We start from the raw sequence: 24975 nt of genomic DNA on the forward strand, positions 1-24975 counted from the left end.
TGTGAATTTTTCGATGCACATGAATACCTGCGGATGCACGGAGTGCGGGGGCTGGGAATTACCCTCAAATAAACCAAATTTGATGCAGAAGAGCTTAAAAAATAGACTTATGTTCAGGAATTTGAAGTGATTTTTGTTTAAAATGTAGCTAAATTTGCTCAAATTATTTAATTTTAGCACCTTTTTATAGATATTTGAGAAAATTGTGAAGAAACACCCTTCTCTTGACTTAACCAGTTTTCTTAAACTAGCAACTCATAGCTAAATAGCTTGAAAATGCTACAGGAATTGACTGCACTTCCCCACTTAATGTAATGTGTGCAGGTTGCTCCTCTATTTGTGATCGATCAAGAACTTCAATACTAATGAACCTTTACCACCCACAAGGTTTAGGAACAGAGTTACAGACACTTCTGTATTAAATCACATTAGAGGTCTTCTGGGAGCTGATAAAAGCCAATTTGGTTGCAAATGCCAATGATGAATTATAATTGGTAATCTAATTGTGCGGGAATTAAAGTGATTTGTTTTGGATAGATAAAAAAATTAAATCATTTATAGAAAGAAGATTGGGTATTGAGTGCGTGTGTTTAGTTGCATGTAGGGGTGTTTGGGGTGGGTGGGTGTGTGTACCACGGCTGTTTGATGTATATAGAATTGGCTTCATTATTAACTAAATGCAAACTATAGATGGCGCTATTTATCCTAAATCATATTTCTTTATTTGGAAGGGTTAGGTGATTAATACCGCCAAAACAGCTGGAAGAGGTGAAACAAGCAACAAGGAAATTTTATAAACATATTTTATCAAACAATAAAAGGAATTATTTGTATTAAAAGCTTGAAAGGGTAATTTCCAGTAACTAAATAGCGCCACCAATTTTGTCATTAATAGACACATTTTATATCCGAAAAAGCTTTAAAAATACAATAAAAGTGAATAATTTTGTAAAAGAGGGGACATTAAAGCTGAGAACGACTCAAAAGCATTTGTATACATTAGCACGATATCACTTTTAGCTGTTTAAGCCTAAAATTTGGTTATACATGATGTTTTGTTTGAAAAACTAATAAATGAGACCATCAAACAACCGATACGTGTGTAGGGAGGGGATGTATATTTAGGATTGTGTAAGGTGGATGTATTAAAATACACATATTAAGATGTAAATAACAAAATGATTTTTTTAACATTTAAATTAGAATAATAATAGTAGAATTCCAGAAAATAATTTATGTACTTCTCCTAATAAAAGTATTTGTGCTTTTGAAATCATTTAAGAGCATAGTATCAACAAATAAACCAAAAAATTAGTTCTGGACCTAAATTAGGGGGCATTGGGCGAAAATATGACCTTTCTTATTAAATGGGGTCTTAAGGTGAGAGCCAAAAGAATCCCTGAAGAAATGGCTTCAAATGGCTTTGTTATTGTTAATGTCAAGAATGTTGATTTTGAGATAAAGCCAATAATAGTATTCAATTTCCTTTGTATTTTATTGTTCTGAGCAACACTAAACTGGTCATATCTCTATAACCGTAAATTTATTTATGATGGGGTTTTCGGCAATACAAAGCTCTGTTAATGCAATTGAACACTGAATTTGATTTTGATCGACATCATGCTCATTTAGCTTGATTGCATCACATATTATGTTATGTGTAGGTCTATGTAAGGATCTGAAAATCACAAAACAAGCAGAGTTGTCCAGAATCGGCAAAATAGAAAAAAAATGTGCTCACAAAAACTACCACTTTTACAGTATCATTTTCATCTCTATTGGCTTACTAGTAATAAAAATCTGCTGAGGATACTTGTCTGACATTCCTTACATCCCCACTAATAAATTTAACTATGCTACCCACTTAATTAAAATTTAATTTTGGTCTGATGGTATCATTTCAAAATCACCATAGCAATTGGAGGACCCTAGATGAGTATGATGTCATACAGAGCCACAGGTTGCCATGACAATCCCATAGTATCCAATGATGCAGAACATAACTAGGAGCAGTGATGCAGGAATGTTGTATTGTGCTGGCTTCAGGATTTTTAATGTAAAGTGATGATGCATGTTTGTGATGAGATCAAGCAAAAAGTAATATTTGTCACTCATTAAAATTCATTAACACATAGCATTATCTATAGTCTGGACATAGTTGAAATTGGCTTTTCCATATTGTTATCTAAAATGTATTGACCTCATTTCATGTACTTTACAACCATCACTGTATGGAGGGGTAAATGGCAGCACTACGGGGCAATTTAGCAATTAAATTTTCCAAGAACACAGTTTCATATCCGTGCATTGATCAATGCATGAAACACACTTACCAAAGATCTGCTGCCATTGGTTCATTACCTCATGAATGTTAATACTGTTTATGAATGGACTTCATGAAGAAAGAATTTTACCTTTCCCATACCTTAATGCAGTGTATTCAATAAACTGCTGGGATTGCAACCTATGGTGCATATTTCATGATGTGTATATATATTAGAGCCAGCTGAGTTGAGCATTAATTGTGGCTATAATTATGGGTTATATGTCAGTATTTGCGACAAAAGAAATACTTAATTTTCATTCTTTGAATCATATTTAATAATATTTCATTTTTTTGTCTTTTTAGTTCCCAAATTCCTGTCCAAAGGGATCATCAGCCAAGTTTTCCCGCTTCATAGTACAGACGATCTTAGAAGGCTCAGAAAAAATTGGGTACAGGCATTCTTCAAAAGCCAACCATTAGGTAAGTCACTATATTGGGTGATTCCATTTGAATCCCATACACCCCCTATTGAAGATTTAACCTTAATCTCCCACACAGGGAGTGTAAATTCAAAATGGAGTCACCCATTCAGGTAACCTCATTTGAAATTCACTAGGCCCATCTGTGGGAGATTAATAGGGGATGTATGATTTCAAGTGAAATAGCAATTTGGTTTGTATACTTCAAATTGAAGTTAATTTTGACAGGATACATGTCAGAAACGTGTTACTTGATATAAATACCTTTTAAGCACCCTTTTTCAAAAATAGGACTGAATATAAAGAAAGAAATGCACAAGAAAGAGAGTGGAGAAAACTACTTGTGTGATGTAAGGGAACAAATCAAAAGTTTGATGACATTCTATAAAAGTCCTTTTGTCGGGGGTCAAAAAGTCATAACATAACATAACATAACATAACATAACATAACATAACATAATAACATAACATAACATAACATAACATAACATAACATAATATAACATAACATCATTTATTTTTCCACATATGCAAAGTACAATAAAATCACAAGAAATATATAGTACAATTACTGAAAAACATAGTGGAGGATGACTGAGAAATAGGCCAAAGGCCTGTCAAGTCCCAGACTCCATTATCATTATTCTAACATTTTGTAATCTAAAATAAGAGAGTCCTTATAAGAACATTTATAAGAGTTAAGATTTCTAGAGTTTTTAACATGATGTGGGATATTGTTCCAAATCTTTACACCCTGGTAGCAAATAGATTTGTTGCCAAATTCAAGCTTATTATTTGGATATTCAAAGTCAGAAGCATATCTAGTGTTATAATTGTGATTATCTGCATTAGTCTGCTGATCAAGGGTTTTGATTTTCAACATGTCACACTTACATTTATAGAGAGAGGGATGGTGTTATGTTAGGAAGAGGGAGGGTGTCAATCTTCTGACGAAAGGACTTTTGTTTACAGGACATCATCAAATTTTTGTTTGTTCCCTAAGAAAGTGCCTAAAGGTTGTGATGTTGTCCTGCTTCTTTATTCAGTTCTAAGATAGGTGGAAAATAAAAAATAATGTGCAAAGTGCAATTTTACTTACTTAGTCAAACCCAAATCCATTAATCTGTGTTATTGATCTGTTTTGTGATGGAATCAATTTAGAGCCCTCGGTATAATTACCCTGATTGCAATCCATTATGGGACCAAAATAACAGACGGCAGGCAAGACTATGTTGTGAAAATTCATTTGCGGTATGATTATGCTGCCAACTACTACATTCCTTCAGAGTGATTCTCTTACTATTGCATCAATATTGAATGTCATTAGCAGTGTAATTTCTCAAATTTTGAATTCAGTAGACCTATAAATTGCTATATATAAGAAAAACCAGAAGAGTCCATATCCATTGAGCTTATCAGTATGGGCAGTTTTGATGTTTGTTAGAGTCTGTTTTTTTGTTTGTTTGTTTGTTTGTTTGTTTGCTGGTTTCTTTTTATTCCACACAATACCTGATGGAAATTATGCAATAATTTAGCCATGTTGTATGCATTATTTGCATTCAGAAATATTTTTGAAAAATCATACTAAGTTCTAGTGATTCATCATACCAAATGGACAGCTACTAGTGATATCATAATCTGTCCATTATTAATAGCAGTTCAATTGGTATGTAGTTGACTATACAACAGATACCACTCAATACAGATATATCAATTACAATATAATGGCTATTGCAAATTACCAGCTGGTATCAGCTACTAGTACTCTGTGTATATGGCTATACCTGAATACTGGTAAACAATTATGTTTTATGAGCGTTTTAGGGTTGTTTTTCAATTTCATGATTGAATGCCCAGTAATTGCTGCAAATTGGTACAGTACAATGTGTAACTGCAAAATATTGATGATATAGGAAAGAAAAACCCCTTTGATTTGAAATTGGGCTATTCCAGTTGAAATCCACACACCCCTATGGAAGGCATGACCTTAATCTTACACACAGTGGGTGTGAATTTCAAATGGGTCTACCTGAATGGGTGACTCCATTTGAAATCTATACCCTCTGTGTGGGAGATTAAGGTCATGTCTTCTATAGGAGGTGTATAGATTTCAAATGGAATAGCGTGTGGTCTAGTCCAGGCTCTTCTCCTTCTTCCTAATTCATTCACATAATTTGTAACACCTTTAGAATTTATGGTAATCAATCTAATTCTCGCTATTACGCAATAAGGCGCCGCCAGCGGTTTGCGATGTAATCGTGATGTATCATGGGAAAAATTCGACATCCAAGTCCGCATAATCTGAATATTACCATGCTATTACATAGGAACACGTGACAATATTTTTTAGTTTGTCAAAATAAAGGTGTTACACGCGAATCGATACTCAATAATACTTAATAATGTGATTTGAAATGTGCACAATTAATTTTTTCTCTATCGATTTGCGTGTAATACCGTAATATTGACAAACTAAAAAATATTGTCACGTGTTCCTATGTAATAGCATGGTAATAATCGTATTATGCGGACTTGATGTCGACCTTTTCCCATGATACATCACGATTTTCCCATGATACATCACGATTACATCGCAACCATTGGCGGCGCCCCTTATTGCGAATAGCGAGAATTAGTGACCCGGCATGTTGTAAATCATTTTAAGGAGCTCTTATTATTCATTGTTTTATGAAATCCAAATTGGACTTTTTCCATGCAAAATATTTATAATGTTGCAACTCAGTATAATTAAGAATTTGATCCAATTTGACACAAAAAGGTTAAGTGAAAGGGGGCACTGAAACAAATGTAAATCAGGCAAGTTCTCAGGGGTGCTAATTAGGTCATATACATGTACAGTAGACGTTTCAAGAACAATGCTGAAATAAGCAACTTGTCTCCTTTCATCTCAACAACCAATATATTCAGCATTCAGATCTACGTATACTTAAGGTCCGTTCATATATACTACCATCGCATTTGCGATGCGTTGCTTTGCAATGCCAATATATCGATTACTTTTTGCCGCAACACAATGCAACTTGTCGCATTTCCAAGTTAAAATGTATTTAACTTCATTGCGATATCGCACTGCATTGCATAGCAACGCATCACAAATGTGGTGGTAGTATGAACGGACCTTTAGAGGTATGTAATCTAAGTTCATCCAAGATTAGCAACATGTAGTTACTAAGTCTTCATACAACTTTGGCATTATTAGAAAATTTGCATGAAACAATTCGTATTTGCCAACTGCAAAAGAATAAATGCATTGGCTCATGAATTTATGTAAGGCTCTTTTCAAGCTGCAACATGTTCTTCATCAACTGCAACATGTATTTTATCATCTTAATTTTTTTTCTCTATTTCAGATGAGATATGCGACTACTATGGTGTGAAGATTGCCATGTACTTTGCCTGGTTAGGACACTACACTACAGCACTATGTTGGCCTGCTTTATTAGGCCTAATCTTGACATTCCTAACACCAGATGATCAGGTAATTAGGGCACTACACTACAGCACTATGTTGGCCTGCTTTATTAGGCCTAATCTTGACATTCCTAACACCAGATGATCAGGTAATTAGGGCACTACACTACAGCACTATGTTGGCCTGCTTTATTAGGCCTAATCTTGACATTCCTAACACCAGATGATCAGGTAATTAGGGCACTACACTACAGCACTATGTTGGCCTGCTTTATTAGGCCTAATCTTGACATTCCTAACACCAGATGATCAGGTAATAAATATATAGCTGCCTTACTTGGTAGCTGCCATGTGTATTTTGCCTGGTTTGGGCACTATGTACACAACAGCACTATTTTATCTTACCATCAGGTAAATTTTCAAAGAAAGCAAGGTATTTCAGCATAAAAAAAGCCAAAAACAATTAAGGGGTGTACTTCTTTAACCCCTACCATGGCTGTTACCTGGACAAGCCCTCCCCCATCAAAGCTGTTACATGAACAAGCCCCCCTCTCCATATATGCTTGATGCCCCACTGAAGTGATTGGTGGCCTGTCCAATCCATTAGGGCCTTGTTGATTCAATATATTGTAGACTGTATTATACTTTGAATCATATAGAGTAAAATGAGTTGAAAATATATTGGCTCAATTTGGTGTTTTCCTACTATTTTATTTCTATGAGGAGTGTCTGGACCAAAATCTTGCATTTAGTTTTTAATTACATTATAGGCAATATATATTCTAGGTTACCATATACCTTTGCCTTGTGAAAGAGACAAAGATGTTAAAAGGATTGGATTTAAATTCAATTTGGTTTTCCTATTATTTTGTTTCCCTTCATCTCATCAGGACCTGAGGTTACCTGATACTTTGAATCATGGAAGAGACGGAGTGCAGAGTTAGTGTATGAATGGGGGGCCAATTGACCTTTTGCACGGTCATCTCAAAACGAGGTTCTATCCGCAAAGTGCGTCTTGTGTGTGCGTATGCTTGTCAAACCCGTGATTTAATTACAGAGTACGCTTTGCAAAAGCCATCTGGCGCGTTTCTAGAAAAATGCACAAGGCACAAAATGAACTTTTTTGCACATGCATTTGCAGGGAGAACCTCGTTTTGGTAGCAAGATGGCGGATCCGTGCAAAGGGCGAATCACAGAAGAGTCGCATTAGTGTACATGTTCACGTAACCGCCTCAACTCATTTGCATAATTTTGGAGGTGGGCTGATCGTATTCTGATTAAATCGAACACCTAATTTGCATAGTTTTGGAGGTTTCCATATTTGGGTTTACCTAATTAATTATTAATGACCGGACGTTGTTTACATCATGGCGTCATAGAGCTTGTTACTCGTCCGATTCGAAACACAAAAAGCATTTGCACTTTTCTTTCCATTAATGTTATATCATGAAATACCATATAGCGGAGGTGTTAGTTTTTTATATAAGGAAAATATTCCTGGCGATGACCCATGTTGACAATGGCTAAATATGCTGTATTAGTTCTGGAAAGGGTCCGGCGACGGTCCGCCATTTTTTTCTTCTTCAGATTTTGAGATGATTTTTAGACTTGCTTACCAGTCGTTTTCATTATCCTAACTACAGTTTGCACATTGAAAAGTGAACTTGACGTGCATTAGTGCGAAAAAGTCTTGCCGTACCTTTTTGATTCATTTACCTGCATGTTTCAGCCGAGACGGTTACGTTTGTGGCCACGCAGCGGTATACAGATAAGCTCATCTAGGTTTTACTAAAGTAAAACATCTTTGGGGCGAATAGATAACAAACATGGAACTTAGAGGATGCAAGAGATAACATTTTGGTTCAATTAAGTTTTCCCTATTTTGTTTCTCTTAGGAGCGCCAGGACCTGACTTTGGTGATTTTTTCAGTATTTAATATAATCTGGGCTACCTTATACCTTGAATCATGGAAGAGACGGAGTGCAGAGTTAGCGTATGAATGGGGGACAATAGATAACAAACATGAACTTATAGAGGACCCAAGACCATTGTATACAGTAAGTATTTGCTACATCAGAAAATTAAAAAAGTCATCAAAAGTTAAATTTTTGCCTTTTCAATTCCATTAACTCCACTTTGAAGCTTACATGCAACAATGAATGAACTTGATAGGGTGGCAGAGTGTGATCACCTCTTGTGCTGTATAGTTAGTGTCATTTTATTTGCATATTTGTGCATATTAAGTACTTCATTTGCATGTGCTTTGTATTTACAAATGTTTGTTGTATACAAACCTTTGTTGTGAGGACCACTTTAATAGCAAACTGCATAATTCTAGTTCTAGGACTGATCATAGGGTTTTTAACATACGCTACAAGTGATAAGACCAAAAGTGAACAAAAGGATCTGAGCTGTCAGTATTTGTAATAGGATTATCGTGTCTACTTATCATTTTTTACAGGGCAACTTGGAAAAGAGTCCCATATCAGGTCGGTTGGAACCACACTACCCTGCCTGGAAGCGTAATTTTTTCCGTTACTTCGTCACCATGCCTATTATCATCCTTTGTCTCATCGTAGCTTTTGCAGCCATGCTGTCTATATTTGAATTGCAGGAGTGGGTCAATCATCAAATTGATGATGGATCATGTCCTAGGTAAGTAGGTGAATAGGTCAAGGGTCAAGACACAGGGGTCAGTGGTTATGTTCTAGATAGCTTGATACAGGATTTGGATTGTAGGTTTATTCAGATTTAGCTCCAGGAGTAGCTCAACTGACAAAGTTTTCTTACAAAAGATCCCCTACATTTTGAAGTTTATTTCCATATCGCAACACAATACACTTAAAAACAAAGTGCAAATTTAGGAAGAGAGAAGAGGGCCAATAAGGCATGTAATTGTAAAGGCCTCACTCCCAATGTAATTTAAATTACATGTTATTATAATTATAATTTATGTAATTGTGATGTATCATGTCAAAACCAGACACTTTTGGGCAAGATCGTAAATGGAGAAATAGCCAAAAATCTGCTGGTGGGTGGTTTTTTCACAATTTGGGTTTGTTGCGAATTTGTGATGTTATCAATGTTAAAATTATTGTCTGATAGTTTCAGACCGGAATATAACTGGCATCTTGTATTTTTTGAGACATTTTTCAAGTTAATTCCTACTCTCAACATTGTCAATAATATTTTTAAAGGCCGATATCTCAATTTCCAATTTTATAATACAATAACTTCCGAACTCAATATCTTCGCTTAGGAATATCCGATTTCATTGGGGAAAATGTCGTTGTGGAGCAAAATATCTGACCAAAAGTGTCTGCTTTTGACATGACACGTCACAATTATTTATTTATATATTGCAACTTATGTATTGCTCCATGATTTGAATGTGTTTTTTTCCTTCTTTGCAGATAAATTTCTTAATGGTTTGAGTGACCGTTTGACCAGAATGAACCATGCATTGTAACTCTTTAAAAATTGTACCCAGAACTGGCTGGATGAATGTACAATTAACCACCAGTAAAAAAATATCCATAGATTTAACATAATTTATCAACTTTCCATAAAAGAAATGATGCCGTTATGTCTTGTGTGAGAGATGTTTGTTGACATTGCAATTTTATCAAAATGTAATGCACTTGGTTGCAGAGAATTTATACTTTCTGTATTTTTCTTCTCATTTCAGTTGGGTTGGTTTTCTTCCAAAGATATTACTTGCTCTTGAGATCAATGTTTGTGAAGAGATTTACAAGAGGTTAGCTCATTGGTTAAATGACATGGAGAACTATAGAGTACAAGAAACCTACGAGAATCATCTGATTATTAAACTTGTTATTGTAAGTATATACATGCAGATTTGTGACCATAATACTTCCATGTTGACATTGGTCTATGTTTCTAATAATGCCATAAAACTAGCATAATTTCACCATTTTTGAGTAAAGATTACCCTTAAAAATGGGTTTGAAGCTTGTGTAGCACACCCCATCAAAAAATTTAAAACAAATACACCCAGTTGATATGAAGGCCTATAGGTTTGAGATTTATAATGTCGAGGGTTGCGAGCCAGAAAGCTTCAACTCACAATCACTTGCTCCCACAAAATGAGCTTCAAGTTGCCAGGGCACTATAGAGTCCATTAATCATGAAACTTTAATAGAAAACAAAAGACATTGTGGAAGAAATATTGATTTTCGAAGACTGAAGCAAGGAGCCAACTTTATGCTCATTTTGTGAGAGCTGGTCATAGTGAGTTACAGCTTTCTGGTTCTGAAACCTTGATGTGTTGAAGGACATCTGAAACATCACAACTGTGAGTGAAATCGACACCTGCTCAGCTTATTTATTGTTTCCAATAGTAGATACTTCCATGTAGTGCACTAGTGGCTTAGACTAGCAATATGGTTCCTAGCTTCAACTGTGTGGTATTCATTGAAATATCATTCTGGTTCTCCTTAAAATTATCCGGCATGTCAATATCATAAAACAAGTTACCACCTCAGCATGCATGACTGATGGTCATGATGATTGGCATATGGAAACATTAAGGGGTCATCTTCAACTATGTATAATGAACAACAAAGCTGTTTGCAATATACCTTTATTTTAAGGCCATTTAACCAAATTTAAATAAATTAAAGCAAGTTAATAAAAATTGTCTTGACCTGTGGATGCACAATTATTACCCTAATGCCCTAGTTGCTTTTTGGCGATGGGGAAGGAAAGAAGGAAGAAAAAATAGAAGAAGAGAAAACTTTTTTTTCTCGGGTACAGTTTTGAACCACCGACCCCTCGGTGCCAGAGACATGCATGGGCCTACCTTGCCACAGGGGTGTAGCTTGGCTGGCCAAGCTTTCTGTTGCCATATGACTGTTCGGATGATGACACAATCGCATCACTTGGGATACCTGCCTGTGCATTATGCTTTTGGAATTGAGATTTTTTGATGTTTGGGGTTAATCTGTTTTATATTTTATTTTCAGGTGCAATTTGTGAACAACTTTTTAGCTCTTTTTTACATAGCCTTTTACCTACAAGATATGACAAGACTTAAACAGGTTAGTGAGATTGACTGCTATTCTTACTTAGTAGGTGTGGTTTAGCCTGTAAGCATTAAATTTAATTGGCTTGTGGGGGTTATCTATGAGGTGGTAGCAGTGGCGGCTGGGGGGGGGGCAAGGGAGGCATTCCCCCAAAATATTTTTCTTGCCCCCCCACTTTTACATAAATGTCCACTTTTTGCATCAATTTTGCGCAAAATTTGTCGATTTTGCCCCACCTGAAATTCACTTTGCCCCCTCCCCCATGCCCCCGAAAAAATTCCTGGCACTGCCACTGGGAGGTAAACATCAGTGGCTGCTTATCATGACTTGTGATGTCCAGGAATGCACTTAGATTACACAATGACTGCATGCAGTCAGTCTGCACTTGGATACAGAAAACTTAGAGTAAGGCAAATAAAACTCAAGATGTCTGCATCCGCAGCTAGATATTGAAATATCCAAGTGGTGTAAAATTGCTATCTACATTTGCTGGTGTTTACACGTACAGGGTGGTGCACTTCATTCGAGTTTTGCAATCAATTTTGTTTCTAAATTCTGCATTTGTTTTCATTTTCCCCTCAGACCTTAGCCACCATTTTTATCACCAAACAAATCATTGGCAACCTCAAGGAGGCCATTCTTCCATACATGCTAGAGAAACTCAAGTTCTTCAAAATGACATATAAATTAGTTGAAGACAACATAGAAGAAGATGGTCATTATGTAGAAAAGAACAATACTGAAACAGAAGAAACAGAGCAAACTCCCTCTGAGAATGGACATGAAGCAAAAGAAGGTGTGTATTCTGATGGAAATACCGGGGAAAGTCAATAATTGGATATGTTGAATGAGTTATTTCATTACTCGGTGGTCACTCTATAGTTGGCGCATAACAATAACTTAGAAAATATTCTTGATCCTTCACACAGCTCAAAGAGTTTGCCATGATTTGCCATGGATAAGTTCTGTAGATTTAGTCCATTGACTAAGGTCAGTGACCATTGTTGAGGAGTTAAGAAGATATAAAATAAATGCCAGAAGCTATTCTATTGTGGTGGATATCCAACTTACAGTTATGTCAACATTTTGTTACTCATCCATAATAAAAGCAAATAATGATTATGTGTTTCTGTTATAATCAAATCACTGTGTATACATCCATCCCAAAATCTGATTGCTATTATTAAATAGGATAAGAAAAGAATTTGTTTCCTGTACTTAAGCAGTTTTTGGAACTGGCCGGTGACTAAGTCTTTATTGGGCGAATTAGCGTGTGTCCACCAATAATGTTATGCCATTTCAAATCAAATTATATGAATGTTGTACATGTATATATCCAACAAATCAAATGACTCGCTGCTGAAAACATCTTTGATCGTGTGGAGTGAGAGTGCATCCAATCTCTACGGAAAACACAGTGGACCAGATCTATAGTGATCAGACCATCAGCCTGGATGGAGAAAGCTCAAATTATGAGTAAGATTTTAATCTTATGATCTACAATCCCACTGATGCATATGTTTATGGAAATGAAATGAGAGAATGCATACATCCTGTCATCTTATTGTGCATGTTGCCATTTTAAATTCTTTGGATATATCACTTCAATTATTTCTCACTTGGAATGTAGATAAGATGATATATAAGAATTGAAGATTCTCCTAACTTTACAAAGGATACAATCATAGTAAGCTTCAATATGCGTAAAAAATCCAATTATTTTGTCATAATTGTTATTAGAAATTACTTCTCTCTCACCAAGTTGTATCTCTTGAAAGCATATGCACTTCTACAGAACATAATGCTTTCCAAGCCAGATGTTTAGGCTCAGTTGTTTGTCAGCCTTTCATGATGATGTGATATTGGTTGATGCTATCAAAATATTTGTATTATTGTGTAGAAATCATTATGCAAGAAAAAAAAACCATTTCAATCAATTTCTACCAATTTGCTGACTTATTTACAGAAGCAGAGGATTCCCAAATTAGTGAAGAGAAAACAGAGAAAGTTACAACAGAGGAAGAACCACATGAAAAGTTTACATTGACTCAAGCAGAGGTGGAAAGTTCTATGAAGATGTATGATGTAAGTTGATTGATTGCTTGAGTGAATGAGTGATTGATTGATTGATTGATTGATTGATTGATTGATTGACTGACTGATTGACTGACTGATTGAGTGAGTGAGTGAGTGAGTGAGTGAGTGAGTGAGTGAGTGAGTGAGTGAGTGAGTGAGTGAGTGAGCGAGCGAGTTAGTGACTGAATGACTGAGGGAATTGTGAAAGTAATTTGAACAATTTGTAAAAACTAAAAACAGGTTGAAGTTTCTTTCTCTTGAGAGTGTGAGAAATTCATTGATTGGTGAATTGCTTGCTTGATTAAACAGACAGATGATGAAGAACAAGAAATGTTCACATTAACACAGGCAGAAGCTGAAAGTTCTATGAATAACTATGATGTAAGTAGGAAATTATTGATTGATTGACTGATTGATTGCCTGGTTGATAGCTGTGGAGACATTAACTTTTATGCACGTTTGCTGGTTGCTTAGCGAGCACTTGTTATCAACTCTGCTCATACTAACAGTTTATATTGCATTCACAGACAATGTCCGAAATAAGGGAAAAAATTAAATGGTGGTTCCCCGCGACAACCTTGGCATAGATTCTGCTTGTCCATAAAATATTTAACTTGTCCCAATAATGTGTCATACTTTTGGATGCAAAAAAATTTCAGCAGCTGAGAATTCGGAAACATGTGCCAGCTTCGGAATTTGCCATTCTGATCATTCCGATCTCGATCACTGGCACCATTGGTTAACTCGGTGAACTGGTAAATTAAAAATATTCAGAATTCAACATGCTGAACAATTAGCAGATGCAACACACAGCATATTATAGTGGTGATGGGGAAAAGGTGATAAGAAATTGTTAAGGAAATACTGGTTGAGATCTTGGATTCTTGTTGATACAAATGACATTGAATCGTGGTGTCAAATTTTACTTTTTCATTAATCATGATTGTGAAAGTAAAATGTAGTTGTTGTCCATCGAACAATTGCATGACTTATCAGATTTGTCCAACATGACTTTTGAAAAAGCGGACAAGAGGGCAAGTGTTTATTTTGAACACTGCTCACAGATATTCATATGCAGTTTCATAGTTAGTCACGTGTCTGCCTGTCATTTTTTTACAGGGAGCTTGTTCCTGACACATATAATGCCTTTGATAGATGCGAAGTCAAAATTAAAGCAGTTGAGAAAGTCTGTTGAACTGTAAACTAAATCAGATTTACAAAATAAGGCCATAACTAAACATATTTGTTCAAACTTGCTGAACCGCAATTGGTCTAATAGAACTGGCTAGTAATTTGTAGCTAGGTATGACAGGCAAACCCAAATTTCTAGCTATAAGACACTGTTATTATGCCACTGAATTTGGGAGCTTGCATGTTGGTTTGAGTACTAGTGGATTCATGCAGATTTCTTTACATTATCATGGATAAGAAACAACTGCTCATCAGCTGGTTTTGATTTATTAATTAAAAGGAAGCCAATCATGGGTGTGGTATGCTTTTACAGGCTGACAAAGGGTTGGTATCATGGACGAAAGAGTAACAGACCATTTCCAAACAGTCACAAGTCTCATCATCCCCCGATAATGAGGACCGATATTGTTCCATGAAATGCGACAGGCTATACTGCTATGCACGTACCGTATATTTTTATGGCCTTTCCCGTAATCATGAAGGCACACAATGCTGCCGTGACGGTATGATGGAACAAACAGCCCTCATGAATATGCGAGAATTCACAGCATACAAAATACGGGGACTTTAACTGATTGTGAATGGTCTGTAGTAGTCTGTGGTTGGTATATTTTAGCTTGATTCTGGCTGATGCTAAGATGGCTTTCAATGCATGTAGTTACGAATATATATTTATGCACTTATCATATCAACACTAATTGATTGACTGAACACACTGATTGATTCATTGATCGAATCAAGAGATTGTAATAACACACTGTGATTGATTGAAACAGTCGCTCAATCAATTGATTGATGATCCGTTTGAATTGAATGAATGACCATTTGATTGGTAGATTTGAAACTTATCTTTTAATTATAAACTAATATAGTGACCGTGTGATTAAATGTTTGAAAAATTAATTTGAAACCAATTTGTACGATACAAATTCGAGTGAAAATATACAAGCTCATGATTAATTACAATGTAAAACCTGAAATCTTGTAAACTTATTTAATCATCATTTTGATTGATGTGAACTAATGATTGCTCATGTGGTTTTTATTTTTTTGAAATAGTGTGCTATATGACTAATTATGTAATTAACTTGAAACCTGTCTAATTAATCATACATGTATAAGTTGCATTGAAAATCCACACTACCCTGTGGAAGATTCTAAAAATATCTGCCACAGAGGGAGTATAAATTTCAAATGCAACAAGCACATTGGCCAGCTCCATTTGAATTTCATACACCCTTTCAAGCCAAATCTTCCCCTGAGAAAGAATGAGTTTCAAATGGAACTGCCTAATTTGTTCATTCTATTTGAATTTCATGCTCCCCCTGTGGAAGATATTTACAAAATAAATTTTATATGGACTAGCCCAATATGGGGTTGATTGAAATTTGAATGTGGATTTATGCATGTAAATCAATAATAAAATTTATTGTGAGGGTTTGGCTTTGGGAAATAAGTCCACATATTGATATGAACTAAACTTGCATATCGGATTTGATTGATTATTGATTGATTGATTGATTGATTGATTGATTTATCTGCAGGATACATTTGAGGACTACCTAGAGATGTTCATTCAGTTTGGTTATGTGATCCTGTTCTCGTCAACATTCCCCATTGCAGCTGTGTGTGCCCTCCTAAATAACATCATAGAAGTGCGAAGTGATGCATTTAAACTGTGCAGTACTATGCAGAGACCATTTGGACAAAGAGTGCGGGATATTGGGACATGGCAGGTAGGTTTGATATGTAACATTCCCCATAACCAGGGACAAGCGATTTGCCCGGAACTTTTTTCCCGCTCAATTGGCTATTTTTTTTCCTATGGGCAGGGATACATTATTTGCACTGAAAAAAAGTTCCGCCCAATCTCCGCACAATTTTCTTTCTTTTTTTCGTGCATATCGCCTGTCCCTGCCCATAGCAACATTACAGACATTCAAGTATTGGGATATTAGGACATGGCAGATAGGTTATACATTTCTATAAGCTTTTGATCAAGATTGAGAGCTTGGAGAGGGAGACGCCGGTTGGGCATATGGAGAACATGTCCATTTATTGGGATACTTAAAGTATGGTCTTTGTTAAGCCTTTTTCTAATCAGGAATAAAAATATCTGACAAGACACTAATTAAGTTATGAGTAAATCTTGTGTGGTTTTAGGAGTTCCGTTGTTGCATTGCCAAATCTATTGTAGGGAGCCTTTGATCAATTTAATTCCCTGACAGATTTTCAAAAGATACCCAGCAAATTCCTCTGTACTATAGAGATGCAACAGTTGCATTGTAACACTTCATCATGCAGAAAACCTTGTGTTTCTTTTGTACTAGAGATGCAACAGTTACATTGTAACACCTAATCAGAGACCTTGTGTCCAGTGGTATGTTCAAAAGTGTCTCAGGGGCACCTCCTTCAGTATTGTTCACCAGTCAGGTGGATAAAACCCTAATCAGGGACAGTGATGCTTTGAACATTTTAAAAATCCAGTCTAGCTTTGGTTGGGGTTATCAGTCAGGGGACTTGAGACGTTAAACCCTAACTAGTGCAATCTTGTGCATGTAAAGTGGCGTAGCATGTGCCATCTGATTAGGGAGCAACAAGACTGATTGAGGGACACCACATGTGATTGGGGGAACACTGGCCAATATTTTTGTTCTAAGAAATTTGTCAAATGTTGACTCCCATGATTCTATGTCACTCTTGATGCTATGTGATTGTGTTTGTTTTCTAAATTGGGGGTGAGCATGTGCATTATGGAATTGTCACTGGCAACCTTTTCAGTAAGTTTTAAAGGCATTTTATTCACTTCAGTTTGGGTGACATGCAACCTAATTGCACCAAACACCACCTCCTACAACAATGAAAGGAAATTGCCATATCAATCTCTACCACTTCCAATACAAGCATCTTCAGATGTTAATTTTCTGTAAATGTTAAGGAAACTGGAATGAGCGTTTTGAGCGTTTCGACAGCATTTTGTGTGGGACATGAGAGCACATCAGACCTATCGAATTGCATTTTGAATACGAAGAATGTCTTACTGATATCAAATAATTTTCATTTTATGAAATTCACGATATAATACAAATTTTATGACAAATTATTAAAATTTGATATTTTTCACATTTTGGAGATATAACAGTCCTCGAAGTAAATTTTATAAATTTAATGATATAGTCTTAAAGTGTATGTAGCTGGGAAGAAGAGCTGACGATCAATTGAAAATTTTGACCTTTCATATTGAAGATATCATGGATTTTTTCCCCAAAAGACCTAATTTTTTTGGTGTTTGCGGGAAAAATCCATATCTTCAATACAAAAGGTCAAAATTTTCAATTGATCGTCGGCTTTTTATCCCACCTACATACACTTTAGGTAGAAATCATAATGTTTATTAAGTTTACTTCAAGTACTGTTAAATATCAAAAATATCAATTTTTAATGATTTGCCATAAAATGTGTATTACATTGCGAATTTCAAAAAATCATAATTATTTGATATCAGAAGGCCATTCTTCGTATTCAGAATGCAATTCGATATGTCTGAAGTGCTCTAATGTCCCACAATAAATACTGTCCAAACGTTCATACCCCTTCCCTTAAGGTTGTCATTTTGCTATTGTTTTCATTGTTATGTATAGGATGCTATGGAGGTTATGGGAGTGATAGCTGTAATAGTAAACTGTGCCTTACTTGGGATATCTGGACAGATGGAGAGATATTACCCTGACATGACACCCACTAAAATACTTCTTGTCATTATTATTTTAGAGGTAAGATTTTGGTCATCATGTCTCAAATTTAGCACTTTTGCTATGCAGCATGCAAATTGTAGCACAGTTGTTACCTACCTGGATGTCAATGACACGTGAGTCTTCCAGTCTTGCATAATGTCAAGTATTTAACCAAAATAAACACCCCTCAAATCTTAATTTATTACCAATTTATGCAATTTACCATTGCCCATTTTGTGCAGAAGCGATGATAATAGAAAGTCCTTTGTTTGTTTGTTTTATTTCTTCTTTAAACTGGGACATTCAATCAGTTGAAAACACAATTAATAGTCTGTTTTTCCTTGAGGCCCAGGGATTTACATAATACTTAAGCAACAAGGTCATTATAAAAGCCAGAAAGCCAGCCAATGTATTCCAAGACTTTTTATTTGGTTTTAATAATAATATATACTGAATTATTGATCAAATTAATACCACCATGTTCTAAAGTATTTCAAGATGGTTGTAATAAGAACCCCATGTTTTTATAGTAGAATATTTTAAAGAATCAAAACGTTGACAATATACTTCATTTTATGTTTCAGCATATAATACTTGCTATCAAGTTTGCTATAGCATATGCAATACCAGACATTCCACATTGGGTATGGCAGAAAATGGCCATGCTAGAATTTAACAGACGAGAAGCTCTAAAGGTAAGTTGCAATGCTTGAGTTTGATACAACAATGCTTTACATGTACCTCCATTTTGTCAGAACTGAATTATGACTGGTATCAAAATGCTCATCAAAGATAAAAATCATAGAAGCATCCAAAGGCCTACTCTCCTGGGGAAGAAGACTTGCTCAAAACAAAAATATGTGCTTTATCAAAAGTATGAAGGGAAGTGATTCGGGTATGTCATCAATTTGAAATATACACTCAACACTGTATCCCACCCGTCCCCATCCCCTGTCTCTATGTTGCAAGGTATCACAAACCTGCTGACATCATGGTTTTGTCCAACATTGAATTTGAGGAGCAGGGCAGAGACTTGACAATATATGCCACCTTTTTCCGGATTGATGTAGAAAGTAGGTGATATGCCTCATGTGCTCAGTGGAATTAAGTCAACATTGCACTCAAGCTGCAATGCAGCTTTTGAAATAAACTATCTTAGGCCCGGTCCACACTAGCATATTTTCGTCATCGTGTCGTAATTGCCCAATTATGACACGATTATGATACATAAATGATGAGAGCGTCCACACAGTCAGCACCTCGTCATTGTGTCGTAATAAATTCACGCTATGGCGATTACGAAGCCCATTGAGTAAACATAAATACAACAACAAAATGCGTACACACGGGTAATTTTCATCATTAATTACGACACGATCATGCTAGAAACCGGCCCAATGATGGAAATTTTCATCATTCGCGAATGATGACACGATTATAGTATGCCGACGACATTGAGCGGACACACAGGACTAATATTATAATACGGTTATGACACGATCGTAATCGACGGGAAAAAACACACTCGTGTGGACCGGGCCTTAGATATAGTGAATGATGAAATAGTGAGTTAATTATTTACACAAATAAGACCCAATAAAGCAGTCACAGCAACACCAATAAATCCTGATGACTAAATTGTAACCTTGTGATCTTCTACCGTAAAAACTTGATAGTTAGCAATATCAAGCGCTTTTGAAAACATGAAATTGTGCCGAAGTCTGGCGCTTTACCAACTGAGCTAATGGGGTTGAGACACAAATTTGCAAACCTTCGTATATAACTATGTGTATTGATGATTTGCTCAAAACCCTTTACACTTTTGTGAATGGAGCACTTCATATTTGCATGTTTTAAAAGTACTCAATAGTAAGCACATATGCTAACTAATGAGTTTTTACGTTATGTCTTAATTTTCCAACAGAAAATGGAACATGCTGCAATGCAGAATGCAAAAGATACCAAAGCAAAAGAAGGAACAGATAACAAAACTAATGTGAAGAAATCTGATGACAAAAATGGGGTGTCAAAACCAACATCAACATCATCAACAACAACATCATCATCAGCATCAACAGCAGCACCATCAACAAATTCAAAGACAGTTCCAAGAAGAGTATGGCCTCCAAATATGACAGAAGCAGCTGCTAATTTCAATTTATACGCCAACAGAGAAAAGACAAGATTTGCACAACCTAAACCAACTACAGAGTCGTCAAGTACTGCAACAAAATCACCTGAGGAGAAGAAGGATGATTGAGTCCTTAAAGATGATCATCATCTGTTACAGGTTCTGTTAAAATTCTTTTGCATGTGCTGACACATGTGCTTAGACCATGTTGACAAAAAAATGTCAACATTAATACATACATATGTCATTAAGTTAAGCTTGTTAGTGATAACTTAAAAAACTGAACTTTCCAAAAGAGATGGCATGACAAACTACACTAGCTTCCAGAGAAGTATGGCAGTCTTTTGCTCTGATTGGTGGGGCTTCATGATCCTTCATGAGTGCAATATGTACATGCATCGCTGATACATACATACATGTATGTGAAGTTGACTGAGTTCAATTGGCTGGGAAGCAATCAAGTCACACTGGTCTGTTCTGATTTCAGGCTGATTCAATAAGCCAAACAGAACCCCACATTTATGGTTATGGAGTTTATTTGCTACATTATTAGCAGAAAAGGTAACAAACTAGTGCAATTAACCATGTAGAAGAGCTACAACAAAACAATTGGTATTCCACTGAACATGTTTGCATTCAAAGTCTGTTTGGAAAAAATATGATGTATAATAGTTATGAAAAAATTATCACAGGGTATGTTAAATTGGTGAGAATTTGCTTCATTTCCATTCTGTAGTGAGGGATGAAAATGGTAATAATATCCAAGGATGTTTGCATTCAAAGTTTGTTTTGAAGAAATATGATGTATAAGTTATGAAAAATGATCACTGGGTATGTTAAATCGGTGAGAATTTATAGCTTCATTCCATTTTGTAGTCAGGGATGAAAAGGAAAGTTTATTTTACAAAACAAAAAGTAATTGCCTGCTAAATATTGCTGTGATCGCTGCATATTGATGTACATTATCCATCTACAGATGCCTGCATCTGCATTCCTTTGCAGGGTGTATCAAAATGATTGGTACCCATCAGTTTCCAATTATTATGGACAAGACTACTACAGCAAAATGCAACATAGGAGCTACCTTATTTATAGATAAATGATATGAAAGGTCATAAAACTATATATAAATCCTGGGCAAATGCCCAAGAGGATCTAATGTTGCATATTGAAGAAGCAGACTTGTCTTGTCAATCAATGGGTACCAAAAAATTTAATACAGCCTGCATACCAAGTTTGCCATGGTTGCTGCCTGTGCTGTGTGAGGCCTAGCTATGACAGGTTTTGTAGGGATGGTTTGTAGTAAACAGCTGTTCAGCATTATGCAAGAATCACAATGATATGTTCTTTTTGTGTAGGTAAGTCTAATATATTTAGGCCTCATTTTGTAGATTCTATTACCAGTAAGTGGGTTTAAGGGTCACAGATAGGAAGGTCAAGAAAAGACAATCAAAAAACAGTTTTTGCAAGGATTGCAATAGTTGTATCCAAACACTTAAAACAAAAGCCATTTCTTAAAGACACTAACTAACATAAACAAAATAAAGTAGTTGATAGATAGAGAATTAAGTTCTGTGTATTTTGATATCTCATTCGGTACGATATGACTTTATTTTACTTATAGCAATTTTAATGAATAAGAAAGCTTTTCAAAAGTGACAAAAATTTGCATCGACTTTTCTCTTAAAACATGCAGATATTGATCACAACGGAGTGAGTGTTCTTCCCTTAGGCTTTATTGAACCTATAACAGTAGGTTATAGCAAAAATCGCATTGAAGGAAGAAATATCTAAATTTGTCACTTTTGAAACTCGCCCATTTTGTCATTCAAATGAGTATAGCCAATTAAAGTGGAATAAAATCGCATTGTGCCAAATAAGGTATCAAAGTACACAGAACAAAGTTCTCCATCTATCGACTACTTTGTTTTACAATTTAGATTTAGTGTCTTAATATTAACTTTTGTTTTAAGTCTTCGGATACTTTTTTCATGCAGTATATTTATAGTGATTTAGCTCTTGTGCGTTCTATTGAGTTTGACAAAATGACAATCAAAGTAAACACTTCAAAAACAGAAAGTCTCCACTTCTTTTTTTATAAATCGGAATAATCAAGAAATTAAAGATTGAATGAAATTCGAAAAGTTGCCGCATCATTTACTGTGTAAAAGGATTATGTTTAAAGTGGGTGTCAACCTTGCATAATGCTCTCCAAATTGAATATACCATGGTCAGTGCTGGTTTTTACCGATTAATGATAGATGCCAACTGCCACTAACTTTAGGTGAGTGGAACATGTCAGGCAGTAAGGCTATGCAATTTCACACTGCATAGTCCATTGCATTTGCAACCAACTTTTATTCAGTCATTGATTTCTCAATTAATTGTGTTCGAGGTTGTGGCCTCTCAAACAAGTGAGGACCCTATCTTTGTTTTTCTTTTTATTAGGTCAGTACAGTTCACATGAGAGACAGATTATTTCTAAACAAACCCATTTTCTTGTCCTTTCTATGATATTAACAGTTTGACAGTACTATTCTTGTAAATGGAAGCAACACAAAAACCAGGTGATTGCATGCATTGTATAGGGTAAAACAGAACTTTAATTCAAATATATAGTCGTAATAATTATGTACAATGTTATAACTGAAATATTGTGTAATATTAAGAAAATTCAATTTTGTTTCTAGGTAGAATTTTTAATATGGGCTTGGAATTTGGACATATTTAAGCTTTTGCAAAACAAATCAATATGAAAAACAAAAACATATATGAAAACATTATTAGCTTGCCTATTTTGATAACTTATCAACAATGTTTACAATTCAACTTTAATTTTTATGTATACAATCCAATTTGTAAAATTTGCTATGTTAGATCATATACAATGTAACATTACAAATCAACCTCAAAATTGTCAAACTTTTTTAAAATGGTGTTTTTCGGCTCTTGCATCTGAACTCTTGCATCTGAACATCTGAGCTAAGTGCCAGAAGTGGGTAACTGCAATAGCTGCCCTGTGAACATTTGGCAATTTACACACAGTATATTGTACTCATCAACACATGGCAGCTATTGCGCTTGCACACTTCTGGCACTGAGCAGTCGACATGTGTGTTTTGTTGTTTGATTTTGTTTATATTGTAAATGGACATTTCAGTACTAAATGTAAAAATTGCTCTCATTTATAACAATAAGTCACTTATTGGTAGCCATTCAACTTGAAAGTCACCTTGCAAGATAAATAATGATGAATTATATCATGCAGACAATTACAAAATGGGTTATTCCAGTTGAAATCCATACACCCTCTGTGGAAGACAAGACCTTGGTGTGTAAATTTCAAACATAGTCACACATTCAGGTAACCCCATTTGAAATTCACACTCCCTGTGTTGAAGATTAAGGTCGTGTCTTCCATACAGGGCATATGAATTCTAACTGGAATAGCCCAATACAGCATGGACTCTATATATTCAGTTTTGTAGCCCTGCAAAACCTTATCTGTATATTCTGACTTCATATACATACATAGACTATTAGGTAACTTGTACCTGTTAAAACAACTTTTATATTAGATGCATACTTTAGACTGCCATTAAGGAAATGTTTATACTAATTACTATTGACTTTTCTCAATCAGGAAATTGATTAAATTTGAAATTTAATCATGATATGTATATTAGCATATAGGTATTTATTGCTACAAATTTATGAATCACTATTTTTCCAACTTGCATGGATTTTTACTGTATATTAAAATAAAGCATATGTGTTGATATGATTGGGGATAGTTGCTATCAAATCTGCAGCTTTTACCAGTTTGAGATATTCTCATTATGTATAGACAGGTTTGGGGTGTAGAATGTAGATTATACATTCAGTAGTTCAAATGTAGTTTTGAAGTAAAACCAAACAAAAATATACATTTTGCAACTTGCTTTGCTGTGTTTAGTCTGGAATTACTGGTCATAAGATATCTTATTATATGAAGATGTGATAGATAATGACCAAGGGATGGGCCAGGGGGGAAACGGTTGTTTGAAGGCATTTAAAACCGAGTCATTTTTAAGAAAAGTGGAACAATGATGACGCTATTCATCTGAAATCTTGTTTGCATCTTTACAAGAGGTAGACACTTATAAAATGGTATTAGAACATCAGCAAACAGACTAACAAATGACAATGGAATTTTCAAAAAACTTTTTACCATGAAATGTAAGGTATAACTCATATTATTTGGCTAATTTAAGTTAAAAATGTATGAAAATAGCGCCCTCAATTTGCACACAAATGTAAGTTAAATTACCACAAAAAAGCAGAAAAAGATGAATAATTTGATATAGAAACGAAAATCATACAAAATATATGTGTATACAGGTTATTAGTGTGATAGCTGTTGGTATTATTCAGGTCTAGGATTGAACATTATAATAATGTTTTGTTAGAAAAATCAATAAATGATCACATCAAACAACCGTAATAACCACTCAAGTATGATAGTGTGTACGCATGCATGGCCAAAATGATACCCCCTAAACAAATTTCACCTTTCTAGGAAAAGTATCAAAAATACTACAATTTTTCTTGCAAATTAATTGTTTAAATCTGAAGCATGTTA

The 24975-nt window shown here is 35.2% G+C and overlaps 1 protein-coding gene across 1 annotated transcript in view; it reads left to right on the forward strand.

The window, feature by feature from the left end:
* Positions 1-24650, forward strand: part of LOC140171376 (anoctamin-8-like) — a 53768-nt gene extending 29118 nt beyond the window's left edge. Inside the window, exons 5-17 of the mRNA XM_072194620.1 lie at positions 2630-2746; positions 6117-6244; positions 8073-8234; positions 8639-8832; positions 9866-10016; positions 11163-11237; positions 11805-12018; positions 13189-13307; positions 13608-13679; positions 16034-16225; positions 18131-18262; positions 18808-18918; positions 20148-24650. Of these exons, the coding sequence (XP_072050721.1) occupies positions 2630-2746; positions 6117-6244; positions 8073-8234; positions 8639-8832; positions 9866-10016; positions 11163-11237; positions 11805-12018; positions 13189-13307; positions 13608-13679; positions 16034-16225; positions 18131-18262; positions 18808-18918; positions 20148-20483 (2003 nt within the window). The 3' untranslated portion in view covers positions 20484-24650. The remainder of the gene's footprint in view (positions 1-2629; positions 2747-6116; positions 6245-8072; positions 8235-8638; positions 8833-9865; positions 10017-11162; positions 11238-11804; positions 12019-13188; positions 13308-13607; positions 13680-16033; positions 16226-18130; positions 18263-18807; positions 18919-20147) is intronic.
* Positions 24651-24975: the final 325 nt, after the last annotated feature.

Source organism: Amphiura filiformis, chromosome 15 (assembly GCF_039555335.1).
Source record: "Amphiura filiformis chromosome 15, Afil_fr2py, whole genome shotgun sequence".
Lineage (NCBI taxonomy): Eukaryota > Metazoa > Echinodermata > Ophiuroidea > Amphilepidida > Amphiuridae > Amphiura > Amphiura filiformis.